Source organism: Onychostoma macrolepis, chromosome 03 (genome assembly GCF_012432095.1).
Source record: "Onychostoma macrolepis isolate SWU-2019 chromosome 03, ASM1243209v1, whole genome shotgun sequence".
In the NCBI taxonomy this organism is placed as follows: domain Eukaryota; kingdom Metazoa; phylum Chordata; class Actinopteri; order Cypriniformes; family Cyprinidae; genus Onychostoma; species Onychostoma macrolepis.
This window is the reverse complement of record NC_081157.1, coordinates 3,639,345-3,651,761: the sequence shown is the minus strand read 5'-3', so window position 1 is coordinate 3,651,761 and position 12,417 is coordinate 3,639,345. Positions and strand designations below refer to the sequence as shown.

At 40.0% G+C, this 12,417-nt stretch overlaps 1 protein-coding gene across 1 annotated transcript; it reads left to right on the top strand.

The window, feature by feature from the left end:
• The first annotated feature begins 8,658 nt into the window (after nt 1-8,658).
• On the top strand, nt 8,659-11,111 carry LOC131537913 (piggyBac transposable element-derived protein 3-like). The gene is made up of 2 exons (XM_058771616.1): nt 8,659-8,700; nt 9,417-11,111. The coding sequence occupies exons 1-2, from the start codon at nt 8,659-8,661 to the stop codon at nt 11,109-11,111; spliced, it is 1,737 nt and encodes a 578-aa protein (XP_058627599.1).
• The last annotated feature ends 1,306 nt before the right edge of the window (nt 11,112-12,417 follow it).

Here is a 12,417-nt window from a genome sequence, read left to right as displayed (position 1 = left end):
ACGGTATTCATTTCACAGCCTCAGTCAGTAATAATCGACCAGCACCTGTCTTCGATTGGATATTTCAACGATGGAATCAAAAATCGCATATACGATGATGGTTACGGATTGCGTGAGAGGTTGTCTGAATCGCGCTTCCAGTCTAATGTTTCCCGATCTGATTAATGATACGTGATTCGAACAATCTTCATCGGGCGATAAATTAAATCCGTAGAGGGTGTATCCGTTGAGAAAATCCTGGCGATCTATTGCCAGGGGTGATTTTTAAGATGTCTTCCGGTAGATAATACGAGTTGATAAAAGTCCTCACGGCAGATCCGTTATCATATTCGGCTGAAGGGGTTTGGACGGGATCTGTATTCCGTCTCGATATAAAGCCAGAAATTCCAGGTTAAAATGTTTAAAAGCAAAGGGGTTTTTATCGTAGGCGCCTGAAAAAGCCGTATTTTCGGTCATTGCTAAAATTATAGATTTTGGTAAAGTCCCCAAAAAAAGATTTTCTTGATTAGACACGCGAGATCCTACCGGTATAGAGAAATTCTTCAGACACACACGTTCTATGGGGTATTTAGCCGTGGTGGATAGAAGCGCTTGCGCATGTCCTAACCGTACGCCCGGTGAAACCGAAACTTTTTTCACAAAAAGAGACGCTGATACAATATTGAGTTTATAAGCGGTAAGGTCATCTCGCATCAAACAAAACTCGTCTTTACCTCTTGTCATCCGTATTCGTACGTCAATACCGTTCAACATGAGCTTCTCCTGAAAGAATATATCGCTGTGTATAGGTGCTAATAATTCTACGACATTACTAGCGGTGGTAAACGCCGCGCGCTTCATTAACCCTGTATTTTCTCCTGCGGGGTCTGTGGCATCCATGTGACCCGGTGTGTCTTTGTAAAACAATCCGGCTGAAAAGACACTTTCGAGGGTGTCTTTTCCAAAATTGATCAGAGCCTCGATCAAGCACCTATAAGTGCGTACTAGAACTCTGTGTTATTAAGCGATCGCCTAGAGAAACATCCACCTGCGAGAATATACACGCCCGGGATAATTTATTAAACCGACAGGTGCATTGTCTGCTATATCAGTACCGTCCGGTCTGGTTATTTTGACCCGCGTGTATAACAGAGTGTTATTAAGGTCGATGTAATCTTCGCCCGTCCTGCAATAAAAATTCTAACGGCGATGAATCCGTTATTGCAGATAAAGGTGGTATTTCCACGTAGGTATTTTTCAATAGACATCTGGGTCATAGGAACGGTAAATAAATCTAACTCGGATTTAATGCACTCCTCTGACATGTTGTGAAACAGAGACATGTTTAGAAAATAGTGTTCAGCGGTCTTTTGACACAGACAGTTTTCTTTACGTTTCGCGGGGCGTCGTGAGCGTTTTGCGACTGTACGCTTCTTGCTAGTGCGTTTAGCTTTCTTCACGCCACTCCCCCACGCACTCGCACCGGGCGGTTTAAAAGACCCTCGCGACATAACCATTAACCCGTTACCGTTTTGACCATTGTAGTTATTATTATCGTTATACGATCTCGATAGGGCTGTGGTTACAACGTCGCTAGCTATATTTCTCGCAGCTGCTTTTAGATGCGGTTTTGCTATACTAAAACCTCTTTTCAACAGAGGTAGAGCGGTTCTGAAAAGCGCTTTGAAAATTCCCCCTATACCTGCGCCCGTACATAACAGGTCCGCCGGCATAGCCGGGTAAACCCGTTACCCGCCTGGTTTCGTAGTGTTTACATAGCGTCGGGGTCCATACTCGTGTGATAGTTTGTTAAAAAAAAAAAAACCTACTTCACTGGTCTGAAGTGTAGTTTAACCACAACTTTACCGTAAGTGAAACGTACGTGTTTGTTCTGATCGTCTTTGATTTCGATGCATATGTCTGTAATATCAGATTTATTCACAGGTGCGTAATGCGGCTTATCGAATCTAACACTGACTATGTCGTTAGACGTTCCCTCTATATGTACAGTTCTCAGTAGCGGTACATGCGAGTCTCCGACTGATTGATATTCAATCATGTCCGTGTATATGTACATGCTATAAAAACCCCCTCTTATGTCGGTCTGATGTGGGGCGCGCGTCACGACAGGTGCATCATCAGGATGATCTTTGCGAGGCTGATTTACAGATCCTAGAGGCATGCCCGGTTTTAAACCTAAAATAATGGCCAACTTCCCGTAAAATATCAAAGATGTGTTTGTCGGTGCTTTTAGAAATATCCTGTTTTTGACATGATCGTAACCGAGGGTCACTCTAGGAGGTAGATTCGCATTTATTTCTCTAACCAGAAACAGTACATCCTCGTAATATCCCGTTTTTAACGTATTGCATACTTTAGATACGTTTTGAAGATTTTTTTCTTTAATATAGATAATCACACCCGCATCCTCTTCGTAACGTTTCTCATCATAACTCAGTATGTCGGGGGTCGTGTTAATAATAAACGCAGCGTCCTCCTCGTTAAATGTATACCAGGAAATTGGATAATAAAACTCGATCAGGCCTACCTCCCACTGGCCTTTGAGGTTCATACTTCTGGCAAGTCTTGTTTTGTAATTAGAAATACAGTTGTCAGGATACACATTCATAGACGCGTTGCAAGGAAGCGTAACGTAAAAACCTCCCTCGGTCATGACGTAGATTATTGCGAATGATATTTAAGATGACCTCACCGTTACTTTAAACGCTTCTGTAAGTCCGAGATGGAACTTTCTGGCAACCATGACGTAAATTTAGTCGGCCATCCCCACCATTTCACTAGACAGAACGTTTTTTTCCCTCTCTTTTTACGATCTAAAATCTTCTCTATTTTAAACGATTTATCTTGATTCACAATAATTTTTGTAATTCTTTTCATAAAACAACCTTCGATAATATCCCGTCGTAGTCTTGTAACCTGTACACCGGCGGGGTCCGTGGTATACAGGCCGCTATAGTGAAAAACTCTTCTGTGTAATTCTGCTCGTACCCTTAGAAAACACATTTCTGACTTTAGACACCCTAACCACATCGCCAATTTTATACCTAAAACAGGTGCACATTTACGCATCCTTCCATACAGATTATTAAACACGTCCGCTTCGTTTTCTTTATGAACATCCAGGGTCGCATTTTAATGCTTTTGTGATAGCTGGCATTATACCCGTCTATAAGGTCTTGTAAGATATCGTAATAACGCTTTGAATTGATGGCTGTTAAAAATCGCGCCATTCTGTCCCGGCGTGCGATTAAAGCGTTCCACCACCGACGCTTTTACATCACTTGCCGTAGCAAAATGATGTATGTTATACTTTTCATCAGTTGCTGGAAATGTTTGTTAAAAATTCAGTACCTTTATCAGTCTGTAATTTTTGAGGTACACGGTTTTCTTTGAGTATAGATTCGAACGCTTTTGTAACCTCCTTCCCCGTCTTATTCTTCAGCGGGCGTGCCCATGCGTACTTGCTGAAAACGTCTATACAAGTCAGTAAAAATTTTATATTATCGTTTTCTTTCGAATAAGCAGACATGTCGACCAGATCTGCTTGAAACTGTACGTCTTTCCCAAACACCACGACTCTATTACGCTTGTATTTGACAGGTGCAGTTCTGTGTAAGGTATATGCGTCTTGAGCTGCTAGCCAGTCCGTAACTTCTTTATCATTCAGAGTTACGCCGTATTCCTGTAACACTGCACGTTTTAACCGTTTTTTACCCCCCAAAGATCCGGGGTTTGAAGGATTGTAGTATGTTTTTTTCATTAATTCAGACATCTTACTCCACTGTTTTTCAAAAATAATGACAGAACGATTAGTGTCAAGTAGGTTTTATTTACAATCATTGTAGAAGGAGGGGTCAAACATTTAATATGATTGGTTATACTTTATCTATATATTGAAGGAACTTCATACACGTTACAATATTTTTCTCTGTCATATGTTCAACTAATGTATCAATAATTTTACACACATCCGTCGGTTCATTTCTTGACAACAAGATCATACACACATCGGTTACATAAGTACAAAGACATAAAATGTTACCTATTTTAAGACTTTCTTCAGATTCATGCATGATTTCGAGAATGTTTTTAACGGTCATACAGGGATCATACCCCTTTGCGATGCATTGATTTGTCATAACTTTCCACTCATTCGACATACCTCGTATAACAGTCATTTGATTTTTTATTTTCATTAAACGTTTATTATTCACATAACAATCATTATTATCATCAATGGTCTTATACAATAAATGTATTATTTCTCTCTTAATTCGTTGTTTAAATAAGAGTTTTGCCAGACAGGATGTGTTGCAGAGGTTTCCCATCTTCCTCAGGTTAGTCAGAATCCGCAGGTGCGCTTTTCTTCCAGCTGTCAACGGCGTCAAAAACAGCCTGTTCACAGTTTTCATCCACAAGTTTCGTCCTGAGTTCTGCCAATCCTCCCACTATGTACATCTCGTCTCTGAGTTTGCACAGAACAGCTTCGACAACGCCCTGAATCCTCTGGAGGTGTGGTGATAAACCGAACAGTTTCAAGGTTCTGGCCAGAATGAATTTTAGATCGGATTTACACACTTTACCCCTCAGTTCTTCAAAACAGCCGAGAAAATAGTATGCCGGTGCCTCATAGAGACACGAATGTTGTGTTTGGGAAGGATGGTCGACCGAACAACCATAGCAATTTTTTTTAAGCTGTCTGTCAACCAGATGTTCCAGAATGATCCCGACAACAGCTTTAATAATTTTATGGGCGGTCACACCGATGCGTCCGTCGACCGAATCCAAGACGGAATCGGAGTTTGCGGCTTCAGGTGCTGCAGGTTGAGACGGTGCGTGCTTTGCCAGGAAGGCGAGGTTATGGTATCCGAGCTCTGTACAAAATTTGTTCAGCCAAGTAATGTTATCCGTAGACGATCCCTCTACGGATGCGATCTCATCGCATACGATGCTAGGAGCCGTTGAAGTATTTTCTTGGGTCATGTTGCTGACGTTAGCGTTTTGAAAGTCTATTTCCTCTGAGAACCCTGTCGCTCTGTATTTAATGATAATAGAATGTAGGCGGAGCTACGTGAACGCCTCTCCGACTGGTCACACACCATTCTGGGTGAAACAATTTCACTTTTATGTTGTTGTATCTGTCAAATGCCTCGCACCATTTAAACATTTTGTCAATCTTCTCAAATATGTCTTCTAACGCAGCGACATCTTTCCATTGAAATAAGAATTTAATTCTATAGTATTTGAGATGATCCTCTTCAGATATCGGCCATGCGCGCTCAGGTAGGCCTTCAGTGTGATCGCTACAAAGTATATAAACGTAATCATCAGCGTACTTGTTAACATGCTCTGTATCTCATTCCAGGCGTAATGCCGTTCCACTCCCCTATGAATAGTGGTTCGTCGCAACCGTCTTTTAGATCGTGCCAGACATAGTTGTAAAATAAACACCAGTCTTTTACAGTGAAAAACAATTCAGGATCTTCGCACGTGTCGTACGTGAACTTTTCATCATTGTCCACGGTACGCAGTCTGACCTCTCTGTTGGTCTTGTCAAAGTTGTAACTGCATACACGATTACCGGATAAATGAAGATCGTACTTAACATTATCCATAGACTCGTGGAGGAAATTGATCAAACACGGTCCATGTTTCATCTTCCTAGGCGCTAGAGTAAGATCGCCCATAGCACCCTCAACGGTCTTCTCGGGTGTTTTAGGTAATGATGTTTCAGCCATTGTTGTAGAACAATTTTCTGTTTTTCCAATTCACAAAACCTCGCCTGTATTTTGCGTCTAGGTGAAGATAGGCTATCCTCAACACTCCTTTTTAAACACAATGTTACAACTGAAGCCGCCAGTACACATGCTGTTAGGGGTGGCGGAAGGCGTGGTCTGGCCTCAGCAGCGTAAAGTCATTCTGAGTTTGACACGGTAGTGTGCGGTTATCTGCGGAGGCTGCTCTTTTTCTTTCTTTCTTTATTTATTTATTTTACATCACAGTTATTTTTCTCTTTCTTTATTTCCTAACTTGTAACAAGATTTTGACTTTTTACTTAACGAACGTGTCTGATGCTTTTTCTGTTTTAGAAGACGGGTAAGATAAGTCAGATCTATTTGCTGTAACTTGTGAGAAAAGCTACCTTTTAATCTGTAATGATAGAACGTTCGCTTCTGATGCTTTTTCTGTTTTAGAAGATGGGTAAGATAAGTCAGATCTATTTGCTGTAACTTGTGAGAAAAGCTACCTTTTAATCTGTAATGATAGAACGTTGTAAACGTCGCTTCTGATGCTTTTTCTGTTTTAGAAGACGGGTAAGATGAGTCAACATTATTTAGCTTGTAATGTTATGCTATTGTTTTAACTAAGGTGTCAGATGCTTTGTTTGTTTTAAATAAACAAACACGTACACTTCTACTTCTTTTATTTAACTTAAAACGTTTTAAACTAGTTAGAGTTCGTTACAACAACACTAGCAAGTCGTTGCTCATTTTATGTATATTTTTGTTGATATGTGTGCGTGAAAAACTCTAATAAAAACTTCCCTTTGTCCCGTTTAACACAGTTTCACAATTTAAAGTTTAAACACATAATAGTCTTCAATGGCCCACACAAAACACGGTTCCCAAAACATTCATAAATACCTTAGGATCACTGGACAGTAAAACAGATGCTCATTTAGATGGTGGGGTGGACAAACAGGTGTCCAGTTTGGGTGGGTGGGAGGGGTGGGGGTCTTATCTTTATGAGGGGGCAATAAATCAAAAATTTGGACACAAAGCATACTACTATCTCTCTGTTGTACTATGAAGCCAGTTCAACAGGCCAGGCTTTCTTTGCAGGAGCTGGCTCGACCAAACTTAAAACCTTTTGTGAACTTTTAATGTGTGATTTTATTGAAGGCTTTTGAAGATCGTTCTCTGTTGCCACTTATTGTTCTGTTTATGTCTCATACAGGGAAAAACGGAGAGCAGTGTCCACGAGGACTTGAAAATGCGCAATATGCAAATATATGTCTGCCGTGAACCAGATGCAGTGGGCATCATCATTGAGGGAATCCCAGTGCTCAAGCACAGACTTCTTCAGTTCCTGGATAAGCCTCCAGCTGCTGGGCACTTGAGCTGAAGTCAGTTCTGTTATGTCAAATGCTGAGGTCAGAGGACCTTTATTTTATTTCAATGTCAAATGTTTTAGTAGAATATGGCACAGATTGTACTTAAAACGTGTTCTTGTATTAGTTTATTATGTTTTAATACATAAAAGGTACTGTACTGTGCACTAAAGTCAGTCCTTTTATGTAAATCGCTCAGGTTAAGAGTCACTGTATTTTAATGTCAGTGTTAAGAGTACACAGATTGCACTTTGAAGGTGTTCTATGCTGCACTTAAAGATGAGGTCAGAAGTTTCAGTAATTTTTAATGTTAAAATGTTTACATTACCATTATTGTGTTACATTAACATTAAAATTGATTACAGAAAATTAGTGCACCCAATTGTTTGTATATGGCAGCTGTTATAGAGTAATAAACGTTGGAAACGAATTGAATTGAAGAAATAATTTGTCTAAATGAGAGTAAATTAATGAATTAAAATCAAAAATTTTTATTTTTTATTTTAAATATTACTTATTTTAACTAAGTATGATTTGGTCAATATGCTGCTCTTTGTCACAATGGTTAAACTCAAATGTTTTGCTTTATCTTGTAGACTACTTCATTTTTTAGCATACAGTAAAATACATAATAATGATTTTTACCAACTCAAAATACCAAGAAGTTAACTAAACTTACAAAAAGTAGTTGGAAAATGTTGCCTTAATTTTGAGTTGAATCTAAGTAACATTTTTTACAGTGCAGTCAAAAGTTTTTGAACAGTAAGATTTTCAATGTTTTTAAAGAATTCTCTTCTGCTCACCAAGCCGGCATTTATTTGATCCGAAATACAGCAAAAGCAGTAATATTGTGATTTAAAAAAAAAAAAAAATTTTTTTTTTTTAACTATTTAAAATAACTGCTTTCAATTTGAATATATGTCAAAATGTAATTTATTCCCGTGAAAACAGCAGAATATAATTTTTGTTCAGGTTTCTTTGATAAAAAGCAGCATTTATCGGAAATGGAAATCTTTTGTAATATTATAAATGTCTTTATCATCACTTTTGTTCAATTTAAAGCATCCTTGCTAAATTAAAGTATTATAATCCCCAAAAAAAGATAAAGAAAATGATACTGACTCCAAGCTTTTAAATAGTGCATATTGTTACAAAAGCTTTTTATTTTAGATAAATGCTTATCTTTGGATATTTCTATTCATCAAAGAATCCTGAAAAAAAATTTACTCAACTGTACTAAATATTGATAATATTAATAAAAAATATTCCTTAAACAGCAAATCGGCATATTAGAATGATTTCTAAAGGATCATGTGACACTGAAGACTGGAGTAATGATGCTGAAAATTTAGCTTTGATCACAGAAATTAACATATGTTCAAATATAAAGTAGTTATTTTAACCCTTTATCGGGCGAAGAACCATATATGGTAACTTAATCGACCATTCATAATGGCGTTTACACATCTCTCCGTGAGCTCGTAAAAACACATGGATTTCTCCCAGCCAATCAGCGGATGTCAGTCTACGTCACCGATAGTAACACCATGGCATCTGACCAATCAGGAGTTACCCGTGCCATTACAAACGTCAGTGTCATTCAGGACTTTCAGAAAGACGGATCTACGCGCCAACCTACTCGGACACAAACATTATTACCAGCGAAACGAAACAATGGTAAGTTAATGAAACTCACACATTATGTGGTTGAATAGTTGTGTTAAATGCTGAGATCGATGTTGTTTGTGTAGGATGTCTAGAAATTAGTGAACGTTGGACATGAAAAATGGTGTGATCATATTTGATCATATGCCCCATTCAGGTAAAACTAGCGCAAGCTACAGTGTGTCCATTTATAGACATACGCCCGATGCGTCTAGTAAGCTATACTTTAGGTTGTTTTTTTTAAATAATGCATTATAACGTAGGACAGTATTTAACAGTGCACTGAATGTTGCCACAGGTTTGTATAACATTATGCAGTGATCCAATCCATTTATTGAAATGATTAAGCCATAAATAGGGAAATGTGTGTAATTTTGTTCAGGTTTATGACCTTATAACAGATTTTATTATACTTAAATAGCATATATTGGTGTTTATTTTTACTGTGAGCCTCATTACTGCTAAAATAAGTGGTACCACCAGTACTTAGTGCTATTTTTCATTTCTTATTACATATTTACAATTTACATGTCAATATTCTTTGTTTTCAGTAGATCTGTACTTCACTGTTACTGTTTTCCTTCACAAATAACTCAAAGTGGGCTTGATATTGACTCAAAAACATACTTTTATTTTGCAGCTGTCTACTCGGCTCTTTTATGGAAAGAGGGTGACTGCTGTTGTGCCAGCTGACCCCGCCATCAGTGACGATGAGGGCTCTGATGAGGAAGACGACGATGTGGCAGACCCTGACTTCATCCCACTTACCCACAAGAAGGTTGACCTGGACAACCAAGCCCTGCATGTGTACCAGCACGTTCCCCCTGACTTCATCGAGACTCCATATGCTTACTTCAGTAAGTACTTCAGCCCCCGTGTCATCAAGCACATAGCATACCAAACCAACTTGTATGCAACCCAGAAGGACGTCAACACCACCTTCACCACCACTGAAGATGAGGTGAGGAACTTTGTGGCCATCCTCCTCTACATGGGGATTTCTGAGCTGCCCTCCATTGAGGACTACTGGGCAATGGAGACCAGGGTCCCTCAAGTTGCAAACATCATGTCATCTAAGAGGTTCAGGCTGATGAGAAGGCTTGTCCACTTTAACGATAACACCCAGATCCCTGGCACCATCGACAGATTCTTTAAAGTCCGGCCACTGTTCAACCACCTGGTTACTGTCTTCAGGAGTGAGCCACAGACCCCCAAGCAGTCTGTGGACGAAGTTATGGTTGCCTACAAAGGCAAGACAGCTGGCAACCTGAGGCAGTACATCAAGAGCAAGCCGGACAAATGGGGATTTAAGTTGTTTGCCAGGGCTTCTGAGGATGGCTTTATTCATGACCTGGTGCTATACCAGGGCAAAACTACACTGCAGGCCCACAGTGTCCCCATGACGTCTGAACAACAAGCCATGGGTGTCACCAGCCAGATAGTCTCTGTCCTGGCCAGCACCATGTCCTCGTCCACCACCACAGCCATCTTTGCGGACAACTTCTTCACCAGCCTGGAGATAGTGCGGTACCTCAAAGACAAGAACTGCAGGTACACGGGGACAGCTAGGGACACCAGAATAGGCAAACCTCCATTGAAGTCCATCAAGGACATGGAGAAAAAGGCTGTCCCTCGTGGTGTACATGACTACGTCACCAGTGATGATGGGATCCTGGCCCTCAGGTGGAAGGACAACAGGGTCATCTCTCTGCTGTCAACAGACATGGGGGTGGAGCCCATATCCTCAGTCTACCGGTACTGCAGTGACACCAAGAGGAAGGAACCGGTAAGCTGCCCTGCAGTCATCAAGAGCTATAATGCCAACATGGGGGGCATTGATAAGAGTGACATGCTGGTCCACCTCTACCGCACCCCCATGAAATCCAAGAGGTGGTACATGCGGATGTTTGCGTATGCAATAGATGTCAGCCTCACGAATGCCTGGATCATGTACAGGCGGGACATCAAGGCTCTTGCTGTGGATGATGGCCTGTCATTGAAGAACTTCCGGATCCAGGTGTTTAGGAGTTGCAGCAGCCAGAGGCCAGTTATGTCTCGCCCCCGAAGGAGCTCAACATTTCCATGTGCACCCAGCACCTCTGTTGATGTCCCCATGCCTATCCGGGGACACCGCAGCCACACCCCAGATGCTTCTTTGCGGTTTGACACGTCCCTGTTCCATGCCCCTGTCTACACCAACCGCCAGACCTGCAAGTACTGCAGCAGGAAGGGGAACATTTTTAGGTCAAATGTGGTCTGCAGGGTCTGTAAGGTCCACCTGTGCCTCAATGCTGAACGTAACTGCTTCATCAAGTACCATGAAGCCGTTGCCTAAGTGACTGGACTACAGTTATGACACATGAAAAAAAAAAGTTCCTAAATAAAAGAAAAAAAAATGTTCCTAAATAAAAATTATATGAAATTTATATAGGTGTCATGTATTTATTTATATTTTATATATGTTTCTTATATTTTAAATGTATATGCTTTTTGGGAAAAAAAATGACCATAGACTGGCGAGGAACCATATATGGTAACTTCATTGACCTTGATTTTCAACATAAAAAGGATTTTTTTTTTAAAGTCACAAAAGTTTAAAAGTCTTTTAGTAACCTCCAATAACACTCCAGGGTTGAAATTTTGAATTTCCAAGTATTTCAATGAGTGCCCTATAAGTTGTGTGGTTCAGGGGGTCGTCATCATGGTCTTCCTCATCCTCTCTGTTCACTCCGGCAAAGACAGCCTCGATGTCCTTTTCCCATCCATGATCAGATACCAGTCTGACTGCAGCAATGAGGGTTGTGATGGATATATATATATATATATATTTCCCTTAAATGCATGAACAATTACAGAAGAATAAAATAAAGCATATTTGGTTACCTTTTGAAACTTAAAAGGGTTCAGTTTGAGCAGATGATTTTACCATCGCTGTCATCGTCAGAGCGCACTTCCACAGTACATTCAGCATCTGCCTCATATTCACGATCTCAACCATATTCTCAAAACTATCGTTTTCAATGACTTCGTATTCAATATTTTGATCACTGGCAGCTTATTCACCACATCCACCATCAAATACGGTAATTGCTCTGCAGTAAAGCCATTCAAACCAGTTCAATTTTTGCTGATGATATTCGTTTGTATTCGTTTGTTTTATGCCTGCGGTAATTATGAGTGAAACATCACATCATCATTGTGTATGAAACAGTGCCACCTCGAGGAATAAAGATGCACTGCACATTTTGAGTTATCAGATATGTAAATATAGTCATGCAGGAAAAATACTTACACATTTACATACCTCAGGTCTCTAGCGACCCTATACACTTTTTAGAAAAAATTTATCAGAAAAAGGGCATTCTTTTATATTTTACTTTTTTCCCCTTGTTATATTGTTTATAATTAATAGATTGAGGAATACTAAGAAAGTTGATGTCTAACTTTAAAAAATGAAGGAGGGAGAGAGTAGAGAATGATGTACCGAGGTGGTCTCGGTCCGCTTCCAAACAAACTCTGGTACGGTCCGTTTAAGGTGTGAATATGAACCGCCTCGATCCGACCCAATTGCAGAAAGCATGCTCAGAAACACACAGCTCGCGCATATAGTGCTGTTGTTTGCATTTCAATCGTTTAAATCA